Below are 14668 nucleotides of genomic sequence, written 5' to 3'. Positions count from 1 at the left end.
TGTTTTCTACATAGTCCATCTCCCCTATGCTTGTCAAAGCAGTTAAAAATTATACAGGGAAAAGAAAATCACACACAAGCAAGGGGATAGGAGCGAACACACAACAGACCAACACCTTTAAGGTAACAGCTTACATCTTTTGTGAAGGCAATACTCTTTTCTCTGGTAACCTGCAATTATGGAATAGGAAGAGGAAAGAAAACTAGTGTCTTTTCTACCGTCCATCTTTCTCTCTGGAAGTGAGAAGTCAGTGGTATGTCCAAGTTTCTGGCAAACACTGCACAATACAACTCTGGCAACATGAGAGAGAGAGAGAGAGAGATGGAGCAGGCAGGGGTGGCGGCAGCAGCCCTGATTTAGGAAGGGAGTGGTGACTCCTGGCGCTGCTCTTGGGCTTCGTCTGGGAAACAGATTCTGGGTCACTCTGCTCACCCTGAGCAATGTTAGAAGAGACTCATTCAATCTGACAATACATTTAGACTCAATCCATTTTGGTGTTCTCTCTTTGAAAACACAGCAAGAGAGAGAACTGTTGTGCTAGGAGAGGGGGAATGTGGCTTTCAAGGGGTAGGACCGCAATCTACTAGTACTTCTTGGGAAAGGCAGATAAAACAAAGACAATCAGACCAAGGTTTGTTTCTGTGGATTGGGGGGAGTGAAGAGAAAATGAGAACACAACTAACTAACACTTGGCAGTCAAGTTGGGCGGCTTCCATTTAGGTGTCTTAAGCTCTATTATTATTTGTATGGCAGAAACACTGACAGACCTCAATCAGGGATAAGGCCCCATTGTGCTGGGTGCTACATGCAATAAAACATGCACTCCATGCCACAAAGAGCCTACTGTTTTAGCCTCTAAGCAACAACAAGTGGACACAAATGGAACCTGGAAGAGGGGAGAAAGAAGGAAAAGGTGACAGTGACACAATCATGTTCAGAATGAGCAACAGAGGTCACAGTACACGGGATGCCTAGATATTGTTGAATATTTGGTAGGCAACCCAGTAGAGGGGAGCTTTAGGGAAGGTTTTGAAGGATGAAGATTTCTCTCACTTTAGGATTGGAGCGAGTTCCAGAATGACTCCCATTGCAATAGACACATAATTAATATACAGTGACTGATCAAGACAAGGCTGCATGTGCATAGGCACCGTTTATGAAGATAATAATGTAACTGTCTTCACATTTCAGAAAGAAGTAGAGTCTGGTCTTCAAGGTGGAGAGACTTACAAAACTTAACTATGCTTGATTGGGGAACACACATAAACCTGACACTAGCAAATGAAGAACATTTATTAGCTCTTTTGGTAAAAGGCTTATTTTTAAAAAGGAGTTCTCACTAGTAATCCTGAAGGAAAACTTGAAACTAACGGCTGTACCCTGTATGGGTTAGAGCAGAGGGCTCAGAGTCAGAACTCTTCAGTTCAAACCCCAGCTCTGCCATGCATTCACTGTGCAAGCCTGGACAAGTCACAACAGCTCTGTGCCTCAATTTCCTCATCTTTACAATGGGGAGTATAATGCTAGCCAGACCACATGCAGATTTGATAGGCTCAATTCATCAGTATCCAAACTGCTTTCCAGCCTTTGAGCTGAAGTCCTTAAAAAACTGCAAAATGTTTTCTAAACCAATATACAATTTGAACACAGACGGTGCAGCAAGCTGTACTGCCATACTCAAGGACACAACCCCTCTATGGATTACCACAAATACAAACTAAATCTTAAACATAATTCCTCCTAATGATTTACATCATGCTAACGACGCTCCACTGTCCTTGATCCATTTGTGGTGCCTATTCACCACCATCACCATATCAAGATCAGCATATGGTTCCTAATGCCCAGGAAGGACTATTCTAATGAGCTACTTGAAAAACTAAGCATCAAACAACAAAGAAAAGTGGAAGATTAAATGAATCAAGAGTATTTAAAGCAGCCTTTTAAAAAAAACATTAAGGAGTCTGTTAGTACCTATACCTGTCGCGTCTTCCCTCTCGGGCGCTGCTGTGACTGTAGCTTGTGCACAGTTTGCTAAAGGAGACCAACTTCAGATCAAGCTCATTCTCCAGCTGTCTAGCCTGTTTCCTGAGATCTGTATAAAACAACACGATAAATACGAAAGGTTAACAGGTCCCTTTACAATCCAGTATGTTTGGGATTTGCTTTTTTACAACAAACCATTTTGGGTACAAAACAAAGGAGAGGAAGTCAGAATAAGAGACTACATAATTAAAAATAAGAAGTCAGGCAAGATATGTTACAAAAGAGATTAAATGCCTAGATGTATGCACAAGTCATGAAAATACAGAAGTAATAATTGTTCCACCACAGCGAATCAGACTAGTGACCCAGAGACTTAGTCAGGATGGAGAAGCCCTCTCGTGGTTATTTAGAACTGGACTGAATGAAGTACTGGAGAACACGCTGTTTAGATTTTTAAGCTCCATAGGTTAGGAACCATGTCTTCTGCTGTGTTTTACATGATGCCACTGTTATCAGTACACATCATTATAAAGAAACATCCACACATTTGACACATGGCCTAAATGATCTCCCTGGCTACTAGTGTCTACGAATATTACGCAGTATGGTCTCGCCTTCACACAAGACCAAGTCAGCTATGGCAAGTTAGAAACTACCAAGTTTCAGCCAAGTAAATTGGAAAATCCCAGTTACAAAGGTCTCTAAGGAATTCAGGCACACAATTCCCCCTGCCTTGTATGCTCCTAATTCCCTTTGGCACTTCTGAAAATCTCCATCAAAAGTTTACCAGCTGCTCCCCTCCAGTAAATATCAGCTCAGTTCTCTTCTGGGGTGTAATAGCAGTCAAGTCCTCTTTAAATGCTAGTCACACTTTTATAGAGACATCACCAGGCTGAATGGGCCACAATCAGACCAGCTTTGTAGTTTTATACCTGCTTTTGCAACATCCAAGTCTTTACATGTCTTTTCCCCTCACAGGAAGATTCCCCCCCCCCCCCCCAATACACTTCCTCATTAGCACAGCCTGATCTTATACTACTATTTACAACAACACTTTGATCAGTAAAAATTTTCAAAACCAAAATCCCATGCTTCCTCTCTTGGTCTTCATTAACTCTACCCTTTCCTGGTCATCCCCAGAAAAGCTTTCACAGTCATAGGAACACAGGATGTGTCAGACTAGATGACTGGTGCTTCAAGCTGGTATACCACCTTTAGGAGAGGAAGGCAAAATGTCCCATATTCAGCCTAGGCAACTGGTGGTAGCACACAGATAGGTTGTCAACTTTTTCACACCATAGACCATTTTAGAGAGATCTTTTCATGAACACTTTCCCATTCCTATCTCCAAAATTTGATTCACCTCTTCTGTAAAGCAACTACAGAGCTCTGGTTACAAGAATAAATCAAAGTAGGGCACTATTAAAGCAACAATATAGAAATAAACTTGTTTAATACAGCACAAGTGGACGCTGGGCTATCTCCCATTTTGAATTTGTGCTATTTGTTTCTTCTCCCCGGATACAGGTCTTCACCTGTGCAAGAACCTGCAACTTATCTTGCATGTTAGCTATACATCCAATTTCAGACTTTGTTGGCATACTGGTCAGCAATGAGTTTTCATCCAAGAAACCCACAGTACAAAGAGATGGGAAGCACATGCAACAGATGCAGAGATGAGACTTGGTTTTGCAATTTGCTGGTCAAAATGAAGCTTTAGAGAGTAGAAACCCTAAAAGAATCTGTGATGTGATGCATTTGTGTTTGAAAAGTAGCAGATGCTTCACTAGAAGGACACGCGGCTCTCCATGTCTCCTGGAAGCAATCAGCAGACCAGGCGGAAAATGGTTGCAAAGAGAGTATACAGAAGGAGGAGAAGGAAATCCTTCTTGACCATTGCAGGCCATCAGTTTATGACTTTTAACATAAGTGCGACGCTACTCTCCTTTTTTCTGTTTTCAGCATATATTTATAGTAGTCTTGGGGTCGCTGAAATAAAGCATCCACAAACAGAAAACCAAACACACAGCTATATTTCTACAGTGTTAACACAGTCACGGTGCATAGTCCTATCAAAGCTCCCAAAGCCTGAAGAGACACAAGATACATTCAAGGACGGGGAGCAGTCAAGGTCCAACTTCTCTCCTAGATCCTTGGCAAACTGAGCACTATGGCACCCTTCACCCTGGTCCCCAATCCCAGGACAAAACGTGTGGAAGACCTAGACAATGGGTGGGAAGGGTGAACTTTTCCAAACAGGCTCTGACAGAATTAAAGCAGCCCCCTGCCAAGGGCCTGAGCCCTGCATGAGCTCGAGCTGCTAAAGGTGGGGTCTTTTCTCCAGACAGAAGGTCTCAGTCCAGCCTGAACCCCACCCTTCCCAGCTGTGTGCGTGTCTGGTGGCGTCCCCTTCCCACCCATGACTCAGAGAGAAACACCCCCAAAGGCAAGGCCAGTAATGGGACCCCAGGCCACACCTCACCCAGACAGGCCCCTGCTTCTCAATACCATGATACCCCCACAGGGACACCCCTCCCCAGGCCACCCGCCAAGCCCCTCAGATCCACCCCCAGCTCCCCTGCTGAACCCCCTCAGACCCAGCCCCCCCAAGTCCCCTCAGACCCAGCCCCCCTCAGACCCAGCCCATCTCTCCCAGACCCCCCCGACCCACCCCAGCTCCCTAGCTGAACCCCCTCACACCCAACCCCCCCAAAGCTCCCCCCAAGTCCCCTCAGACCCAGCCCCCCCGACCCACCCCATCTCCCTTGCTGAACCGCCTCAGACCCAGCCCCCCAAGTCCCCTCAGACCCAGCCCCCCGACCCACCCCAGCTCCCCTGCTGAAGCCCCTCACACCCAGCCCCCGAACCGCCTCAGGGCCACCCCTAACCTCCGGGCTCCCCCCAAGATCCCCCCTCTCCGTGCCCCCCCCGCCGCTCTGCCCCCCCCTCACCTTCCCAGTAGTTGCTGCTGCTCCCCGCCGCCATGTTTGTTATCAACGTCAGCCTGCTCCCGTCCCCGCGAGCCCTAGCGATAGAGGCCAGGAGCCAGAGCGTCCCCCTGGGGCGCTGGGACCGACGGGACGTGTAAGCCTCCCCGCGCGTCGCCCCCTGGCGGCCCGCGCTGGCATAGCAGGGCTCTGCCGCCTGGCCGCCCGAAGGCTTCCGGGGGCGGGGCGGGGCGGGGCGGGGCCGGGCCGGGCCGGGCGGCGCAGGCTGGAGCGGGCTGGAGGTCCGGCCCCACCCGCGCGGCCCCTGCTCCATGTAACGCGCTTTTCAGCCCCCCCCCAGCTCAGGCTCAGCACCCAGGGGACAGGGACCCCCCCCCCCCGGCTCAGCACCCAGGGACCCCCCCCCCGGCTCAGCACCCAGGGGACAGGGACCCCCCCCCCCCGGCTCAGCACCCAGGGGACAGGGACCACCGCCCCCCAGCTCAGCACCCAGGGGACAGGGACCCACACCCCCCTCCCCAGCTCAGCACCCAAGGGACAGGGACCCACCCCCCCCCGGCTCAGCACCCAGGGGACAGGGACCGGGACCACCGCCCCCCAACTCAGCACCAAGGGGACATGGACCCCCCGCCACAGCTGAGCACCCAGGGGACAGGGACCCACACCCCCCCCAGCTCAGCACCCAGGGGACAGGGACCACCGCCCCCCAGCTCAGCACCCAGGGACCCCCCCAGCTCAGCACCCAGGGGACAGGGACCCTGCCCCCCAGCTCAGCACCCAGGGGACAGGGACCCCCAGCCCCCCAGGGGTGCTGGAACAATTTTCACAGTGGAGGTGCTGAGAGCCATTGAACCAGAAACCACCTCAAGCCAGAGGGTGCTGCAGCACACCCAGCACTCCTCGAAGCAGCACCCACAGGATGGGACAGGGACCCCCACCCCCAGGCTCAGCACCCACAGGATGGGAGGGCCCCCAGCTCAGCGCCAGCCTGCAGGAGGGCAGGGCTTGCCATGCGTGCCATGGTGCAAAGGGGGCCCAGCCGCGTAGGAGCAAATAGGCCAGGCCCACACAGAGGCAGCACCCGCCTCCCCCACCAAGCACCAGCCACGCTGCCAAGCCCCAGCATCCAAATAGCACCCAGCTGGCTTTAAAAAAAAATCATTTTTAAAAATGAGTGTAAGGTGTCTTCGGGCTGCTGGGGGGACACACAGCTCACACGTCCACGCTTTTCCCCGAGCCTGAGGGCTACTTTAATTTAAACCAACCAAATCCCCCATCAGCATGTGCCTCCAGGAGCAGAGGCTTTACAAGCACCACCAAATCTCCCACGAGTTGGTAAGTGCCCGGGCGTGACAAGTCCACTCACCCTCTCCCCTACCCCTTTCCTAAGGGGCCACTCAGCTGCTATGCCTCCCACCAGCCTCCGGGAGGGTCAGTTTTACATCCAGGCTCCTACATTTTCATAGCAGTTTTGCAAGGCTCCATTTAGATTCTTAAGAAGCAGTTCTTAACGATTCAGTTAATTTGCATCATCTAGTACTGGGGAATGGCCACTCACAAGAACTGCCACCCATAGAGGCTGCTTTCCCCCCGAGGCCTCTGCCCCAGAGCCAAGGGCTCCCCCCCCCCCTCAAAAAAAAACAACAACAACAACAAGAGTCCAGCCCTCTTGTACCTGCTGCACATGAGCAGGGACCCTCCATCCATGATCCCTTGGCAGTTCACAACATGTACAATAGCTACCTATTTCGAGGCAATAAAAGTGACAAACAGGACAGAGGGTTTTTTTGGTCACTACCTTAGTATGTTCTATGCAAATATTATCTATTTAAGAGCAGCTAAGGGCCTTGGCATAACTATTGCTGGAGAACGCTGAGTGCGTACAGCTCTGCTTTACCGACAGAAGACACAAGGGGTGTCACCCACAAAAGAATTCCTTCAACCAGCAGGTAGGTATCCCCTCCTCAGAGCTGTGTCCAGGAGCCTGTTCAATGTAATGTACAACAGCTGCAGGTGGCAAAGGCACCAATAGTTGCAGACCCCTAGTTAATAGATACAATTACTACTTGGCAGGGGTCTATTACGAGACACCACAGCTTTGTAATAGGGCTGGCGTGAACAGCCTGAAATCTTCCTAGGTGTCTGTACAGCACCTAACCCCACAGAGCCCCACACCTGACAAGTGCCTCCGGCTCCTATTACAGTGCAGCCCAGACCACTAGCAGGCCTGATACATCAGTAATAAACAGCAGCTCAGCACTTCACCTTGCCCTGCAGTTCCTAAGAGCCTCTTGGAGCTGTAGTAACATTCTTCATGCTCGTTGCACCTGTTTTACTGCAGAAAGACCCATGCCTGGTCCCATGGCAGATAAACAGTCCCCTGGAGTTTAGCGTGTAAACAGTCTTGGAGAAACCTCATTAACTACAGCTCACAGCAGTGCTGACAGCAACCGACAGCACCCAAAGCAGTTGTCCTCAGAGCCAAGTTTTACAGCATTATCTTCACACAGGCTTTAATTTTCCATTCGCCTTTGCTATATGGGTGGGAAGGTGGCTGCTGGCCTCCAGTCCAGCACATGAGTTTGGGGCATTGTGTTGAGAGTCAAAAGCAGTGAAGCAGCAGGTACGTAGCATTAGAGGGGCAGGACCCAGAAGGCAGGTGCGTAGTGAAGTACAAGCTATGGCTCCCATAGATTTGAGTCTTAGAGGTTGCCCTGTTGGACACCACAGATAATTTAAGAAATAATAGGAGGTTTGAGAGGGAACAGGGACTGAGGGGCCCAAACCAAGAGCCTCTTACTCCATGCAGGCTAAGACAACAACGTAGCTGCTTTGCCACTCTCATGAAAGTTACTAAGATTTCAGCCATCAGCACAAGAGACATCAAAATAATTTTAATAGAGTATTAGATCTCAGAATACATGTAAAAAAAACAGCACGCTCCTCGTACAGAAAGTTCGGTCTCACATGGCACACAGATTGGCTTCTCTTAGTTAAGCTAAAAGTCAACCATTTTAAGTCCCTTTTTAAAAGTTTACTTTTGAAGGCACAGTGCATGGACCTATGCACTCCAGAGACAAGTGCATGCGGCTGGTGCTGGCACCTCCAGAAAGAGGGGGGGTGCTGACAGTAGCTGTCAAAGCTAGGTTAAGGATGGCATGGGGTGTTTCAAAAAAGGGGCAGGGAGTGCAGTTTGTTCAGAAAAATCAGTTAAAAAAAGCCAGCTGTCATTGGCATAGAAGAGCTGTACATTTGCCCGTGGAGAACTAAGCAAAGACACTCATCTGGTGCAGTCTCCCACTCTCAGGTATTTACACCCACTCACCTCACACGCATTCACCTACAGTAGCTAGTTCACAATACATTCTGTGAAGGAAAAGGGCCGATCCAATGCTCTGAAATGTCTGTAGATTTCTAACACAATTTATTGCTTGTGAGGCAGAAGTTTAATTTAGAGAGAACATCTTCATATGAATGAGGAAGCCCCAACTCCCACGCAGAACCAGGTATCAAAGCAGGAAAAGCGAGAGCCAGAAGATCAGTCTGAGAAGGCAACTAATATAAAAACCCAAAATTGATCTGCTTTTGACCTTGAAAGCAAAAACTCTGGGAATCAGGCAGGCTTAACATTACTGACTGATAGCCCACTGGATCCTGCATAATAGGCCGAGAGCTGAAGAAATGGAGCAAAGTCATTTACTCAGCACAGCTGTAACCTGACATGCTACTTTTGTGGCCCCTGCAAGAGTGAGAGAAGATGCAACAGCAGCTCCTTAACACAGTGGTATAAGGAAGAGCAGGAGCTCCCTGCTTAGCCTGCCTGCTCCCATCACATACTTAACAGCGTATTTAGCAGCTGTTCTGTTAAAAGGTTGAGAAATCTATTTGCCATGCTAAAACATTTCCACAATGATCTTCTCATCAGTTTGGCAGCTGCATGGAGCCAGTACCTTGGAGACAGCCCTATGGCAGACAATACAGCATGGGAGTAGGTCCATGTACTACATATGGGGCATGTTCTAGGCAGAGCTCCTCTCCTGGGGAGAGAGGAATATAAATAGCCTCACAGTGCAGAATTGCCCGACTTCCAATATGAAGCCTTGTTTTAAAAGAAAAAGGGGCTGCACATAGCTCTCTCTACCCAGAGTTCAGTTGACAATTTCCAGTGGAGACACTCGCTCATCTACTACATCAAACCCATTTGGTCAGGGAATTGCTGATGCTTCACATGGATACTCTGGGGGAGACGGGTATAATCAGGGCAGCAGCCAGGCCCAAGTTGTACTGGAGACTCTCCCCGACATGGTAGCTGATGAAATGCTTTTAACACAAGTTGGGGATGTAAGTAACATAAAACTCCAGTCTCTCTGGGTAACTGACGAGGAGTGTGAACACTGGCAGTACAGACCCACTTCTTGACAGAGGAACAAGCTGCAGACCTAATACTAGCAACTCTGTTCCACCCAACAAATACAAGAGAGCCGACAGGTCACAACACACATGCCCACTCTTCCCCCATTCAAATCGGATACCTCCTACGCAATAACGTAGGAAGAGAACTGCGGTCTCCAACACAACGCTTGTTAGCATCTGAAGTTCTCTGAGAAGCCAGAGAGGAGACTAATAGGAAAGGCAGTGAACAAACACCATTAACCTTTGGCAGAATTTAGTATTTCAGCAACTGGTGGGTTACAAAAAGATCTTACTGTCTGGTTCCCTTGGTAGCTGCATTTCCACAAGGGCAGCGAAGTACTGTTGGGGGCATACAGCAAAGGCTGGAGAACCTCAGACCTTGTGTCTTACAAGAGGATTTCCTTCTTCGCTCCAGCTGCAATATCCTGAGTGGGTCCACCAGTGAATCATTCATTTCATGCAAGAGCCAGCCTGTTTACTGCATCATCTATTTAATTCCTGCAAGTACTATACTCCTGAAACAAGCAATACCGGCATTTGCTTCATGCTGCTGAGCCCTAGCCCCCTCCTCAGAAAGGGGAGGCAAACTAGAAAGACAGCCAAAGGCATTGGAAATCAGGAGGTCTGAATCCTCCCTTGGCACAGAATCCTCCCTTTCTAGAGGAGCCTTTTAGCTCCAACAACAGCTAAGTTTTGAATCCAAGTGTGTTCTCAGGTAGGGAGAGGTCACTCAGCTCCTGTTTACACATCAAGTGCTATCCAAACATCCCTCTTCTCTCTCACCCCCACCCACCCCCCTCCCGCTGTGCTATGGTCACTGACAGCAGCCATCTCACTATGAAAGAGCAGGAGGGACATTTAGAGGAACTCTGCTTGTGGTCCTTGAGCAGCGATATGCCCATCCTGCTGCTGGATGTCAGGCAACATCAGGGTTCAATACAGGAGCAAAGAGGTCAGCTTTTAACAATAGCAGTGGTCAGTAATGGGTATTTTTCTGTGTCAGATGGACCTGGGAGAGGAATTTAAGTCTTGCAGGTATTTGAGACTGAAGCTGAGTCATGGTGATTCCGCGAGCTCTCAATGCTGCTGCAGAACACTAGCTGTGTTTTCTCGGCTGTGGCCAGGGTTAAGAGCTTTTCAAACTCCAGCAGACCTGAACAAGGCTGAGCAGGCAAGTCAGTGACTAGCGGCACTTGGACAATACCCATAGTGAGCGATTACCACCATCTGTTTGGAAACCCACTCAAGTTACTCTTGTAGCATGCTACCCTGCCATGCTGCTGTTACTCCTCACTCCTGGGTTACTACCTAGTCTCCATTCCCAGACAGGCAAAGTTAAGTGTCATTGGGCTGGCTACATGGCCAGCCAGAAGCAGTGGGGGTTCTGTACAAGACAGTTCAAGTGAACTGGAGGATTTTTTCTTAAACTAGAGAATGGCAGAGTTACCCAGCTACTGGACACCCAACTCCGACTGAGTTAACTGTAGCGCTCTCCCCCTTTGGCTGGGGAGCTTCTCACACCTGGACAAGATTATTCCACCTGTCAGTCTTCAATACAGAGGCAATTTCATGGAGAGCCCGACTGTAAAAAACTTATTCCCCCACAAACACGTCAGAAGCATTAGGAGCCTGCAGTAGAGCAGAGCAGCCCATAGTACCTCTGTACCCTTGTAGTGGGATGGAGCAACCAAAAACCAAGCTCACTGTCCATTTCTAGAGCCACTCACCGGCAGTGCAGCTGAAGTCTTGGCCATAACTGATCAAGGCTTCCCCAAAACGTATAGAGTGAAAAGAATCAAAAAGGTAGAGATAAATAATGGCTTTAAAGTTTAAAACTATGGACCCCACCAGGCATTTGGTTATTACTCCACTATCCACACGCCAGGCTGGACTGTCGAGAAAACTGCTACCACATACTAATAAGTTGCCTTCCAAGTGTTTCCATTACATGGAACTCCAACCCCTGACCTAGAACCCTGACTGCGTTCACAGCCTCTGACATCAGCTGTCATGTGCCTAAGTAGGAATGGAGCAAAGAAGAACCCTGGAGGTTGAGAACTGCCACCCACATCTCTGGAGCTTACGCATTCTGCAAGCTAACGTTCCAGATCTCTGAAGCATAAGAGCAGCCCCAAATTGTAGGGCTTGTCCATAGGGAGCTTTCCTTTCCACTTGGGGTCTCAGGGTTTGCTAGAGTACAATGTTTCTTCTTCAGTGTCTGTCTCATCCTGGAATTCGTGGCTAAGGAGGGATTTCTTAGAGCCGGTGGACATCATGCGGATCTCGTCCTCATAGTCATCATTGTGCTGCCGGAGGCGATGGAAGCCATCCTTGTGCCTGTTGGACTTGATGGAGCAGACACACCAAATTATGCAGGCTGTGAGGACCACAGCTGACATGGTGGCACCTGCCAATGAGAAAACACTTAAGTCAGGGCCATGTGAGTACCCGCACTCCTGCTAGACACTTACAGCTTTCCTGTCACTTACAGCACGAGCTGTGCCCATAAGAGGGACGAGCTATAGCTGCTTTCTTTATCCAACGGTGCCAATGCACCTTGCCCCTAACCTGCAGCAAAGGGCCCTTCCTGTGCAGCAGCTTCAGATGGGCAAAGCTGGGACTGGCACAGGGTAAACCCAAACTTTCCTCGAGCTAACCAAGAATATGATCTTTGGCCTCCACAGGTTGATAGCCACCTTATCCTTGAACTCCTCCAAACCCACGTAGTGGTCTGGCAGTAGCCAGCTGTGCCGCTTTCAAGGTGGCAGAGGGTAAGGAATGATACTGTCTTACTCCCATGGCCAAGTAATATGGACTTGTCAGAAGCAGGCTTTTCCCATTGCTATCACCATCCCTCCTCATTAGCCAATCCACAAAGGGCCTCACTAAGAGTGCTGCAAAGATCTCCAATAGCCACCCACTTAGCTGCAGACATGGCATTAGCAGGCATAAACGTTGTGGGATAAGCCAGCTGGAATAAACACTGTACCTAGAATAAAGGGCAGGGGAATGACTCAGGACCATAGACTAACTTAGTGTTAAGGAAGGGTGGAGGGGAGAAGAGAGAAAAATTATGGTCAGAGCTGGGTCTCACATCCTGAATGCGCTCAAATAAAGGGTCCTGAAAAGACAGTCTCACACATTACCTGCTACAGTTACCACGAGCTCCCTTGAAAAGCCAAATATCCTGTTATCCATGTCAAACACAATCACCACAGAGCTGGCGGCATCATGGCGCACCTGCACCTGGAGAAACAAATGGATGGGCAGAGAACGTTCAATATTTTATGTTAGCATCCAGGTAGGAGAGAAGCACGTGGTAGGCACATGGACTTGCCAACAGCAAGTGTGATGCAGAGGAAGTCATGCCTCAGAACTATCATGATGGGAAGTTCTCTTCCATCCACTACACAAGTTAAATACAGCTACACTGGGCTGAAAAGCAAGGCTGTTCAGCAGCTATTGAAGACTAAATAGCTGAAAAAACAGATTCGAGTAAAAATTAGGCAGGACCCTTAAATGAGTCTAGTAGTCTAAGGAGGCCACAGACAAGACAGGGAAACAGAGATCCTGTGATTCGGTTGCACACTCACCAAGACATGCTTCTGCTGATATCCTTCAGCTGTGGCACTGATGTTATGTAAACCTGGAGCTAACAGCACATGGAAATAGCCACCTTCCTTTGTGTAGACTCTCACACCTTCATTGAATACAATAACTGCCTTAGACACTGGCTTGCCACTCTTGTCTTGAACAAATCCATGGACTCCCTTATGAACCTGAAATCAAGAGTGTCAGACGCTCAGAGTTCAGATACAGGAGTGGTGGGAGATACACGAGCATATTAGGATTTATTGAAGTGTGAAACAGAACACCACCCTCTGCTTAGTAATTAAAATGTGCAATACAACCAAAGGCTGCTCATCTCACCTTGAGGCAAAGCATTATTGAGAGATTAGCCAATTTCCTGGATGATACACCACATCTCAATCCTCTGAGCCTACCACCATAGGACTTCAGCAGCAAGGACCAGGCCTCATGTATCAATGTGCTCCCCTACAAGCCCCCAGGAGTTTCTTCTCCAAGAAGCATTAATCTCTCACCTCCACAAGCATGCTAAGGAGAGACTTCTTATTCTCTGTCCACAGATTAGGGAGCTGTCCAGCACTTGGAAAGTAACAGCAGCTGGTATACACTGTGATCTCAGGGCAATGGCCAAAAGTAACACTGAAATCCTGAAAAACAGGGGAAGTGGTTGTGACACGGACAGTGTTTAAAAGGAAAGCTTTGGAATGAGGTAACTGGTTACTTCGGCATAGTTTTGCCCAGAAAATCTGTTCCTTTAACACTACAGTAGAACCTCAGAGTTATGAGCTGACCAGTCAGCCACACCCCTCATTTGGAACCAGAAGTACACAATCAGGCAGCAGCACAGATGAGAAAAAAATAAAATAAAAAGGCAGCAGCAGCAAACAGTACAGCACTGTGTTAAACTACTTAAAAACAGGAAAGCAGCATTTTTCTTCTGCATAATAAAGTTTCAGAGCTGTATTGAGTCAACTGTCAGTTGTAAACTTTTTAAAGAACCAGAACTTTTTGTTCAGAGCTACAAAATCTCCATTCCGGAGGTGATTGTAACAGTTTCTACTGTAGTGTAAGCCTGGCTATGCACGGAGGCGGAGTCTAATCTCTGTGAAATACCTTCATACTGCCCAGGTGACTGTGCCATTCTGCCCCCCGGATGACACCTCCTGGAATGTTCTTATCTGTACAGACAGACAAGAGTCAGAAAATCATCTGACAAGAGTGGACCGCACAAAAACAGCCACAGTCCAGGGCATCATATGCACGTACCCGACTCATTTGTACAGCCTGGCTGTCCTAGATGCATTGACGGATGGTTGTTTGCATACAGAGATGCCAAATGTCTCAGAGTTTCTCTATTTTCCACTGTAAAGAGAAAGTTAGAACATTAGCAGGAGGTGGGATAGGAGCTGCCTTTAACTGAGGCAGACTAAATTAACGACACAGCACGGTGCACAGACTGCCTCGAACAGGGCTCAGTTTCTAAACTGCATTTCCTGAACATTACGATTGGTCAAACGGATACCGCCACTGAGTCCCATTGCACTGGTTTGTTTTTAAATGGCTCCCAGGCCAAATACTCCCAACCCTTCCCACAATGGACAGTTAAAGTTATTACACTGCATGGGCTAAACACTGGCAGCAGTGCCCCAGCTGTCTTACACGAGGCTTGCATCATTAGCCAGGAAGTCTCCTAATTTTCATTTCGCTCTCAATTCAGCAATAAGACAAGCTCA

At 48.7% G+C, this 14668-nt stretch overlaps 2 protein-coding genes across 4 annotated transcripts in view; both read right to left on the bottom strand.

Moving 5' to 3' along the window:
• The window catches only part of GOSR1 (golgi SNAP receptor complex member 1), a 66656-nt gene extending 61588 nt beyond the window's left edge, over window positions 1-5068 (bottom strand). For 2 of the 3 annotated variants that reach the window (XR_012155486.2, XM_073316062.2), the window contains exons 1-2: window positions 4938-5065; window positions 1975-2095 (exon numbers count right to left, since the gene is read on the bottom strand). Coding sequence is in view for 2 of the 3 variants with exons in the window: in XM_073316062.2 (XP_073172163.1) it covers window positions 1975-2095; window positions 4938-4971 (155 nt within the window). In the remaining variant the exon portion in view is untranslated. Of the gene's footprint in view, window positions 1-1974; window positions 2096-4937 lie in introns of all 3 variants that reach the window. The other variant, XM_073316063.2, reaches the window with a different exon arrangement.
• A 2745-nt stretch (window positions 5069-7813) lies between these two features.
• Window positions 7814-14668, bottom strand: part of CPD (carboxypeptidase D) — a 34369-nt gene continuing 27514 nt past the window's right edge. Inside the window, exons 16-21 of the mRNA XM_073315936.2 lie at window positions 14202-14297; window positions 14049-14113; window positions 13451-13582; window positions 12941-13126; window positions 12494-12593; window positions 7814-11754 (exon numbers count right to left, since the gene is read on the bottom strand). Of these exons, the coding sequence (XP_073172037.1) occupies window positions 11528-11754; window positions 12494-12593; window positions 12941-13126; window positions 13451-13582; window positions 14049-14113; window positions 14202-14297 (806 nt within the window). The 3' untranslated portion in view covers window positions 7814-11527. The remainder of the gene's footprint in view (window positions 11755-12493; window positions 12594-12940; window positions 13127-13450; window positions 13583-14048; window positions 14114-14201; window positions 14298-14668) is intronic.

The sequence above is a fragment of the Lepidochelys kempii genome, chromosome 17, assembly GCF_965140285.1.
Source record: "Lepidochelys kempii isolate rLepKem1 chromosome 17, rLepKem1.hap1, whole genome shotgun sequence".
In the NCBI taxonomy this organism is placed as follows: Eukaryota; Metazoa; Chordata; order Testudines; family Cheloniidae; genus Lepidochelys; species Lepidochelys kempii.
This window is presented reverse-complemented; position numbering and strand designations above follow the sequence as displayed.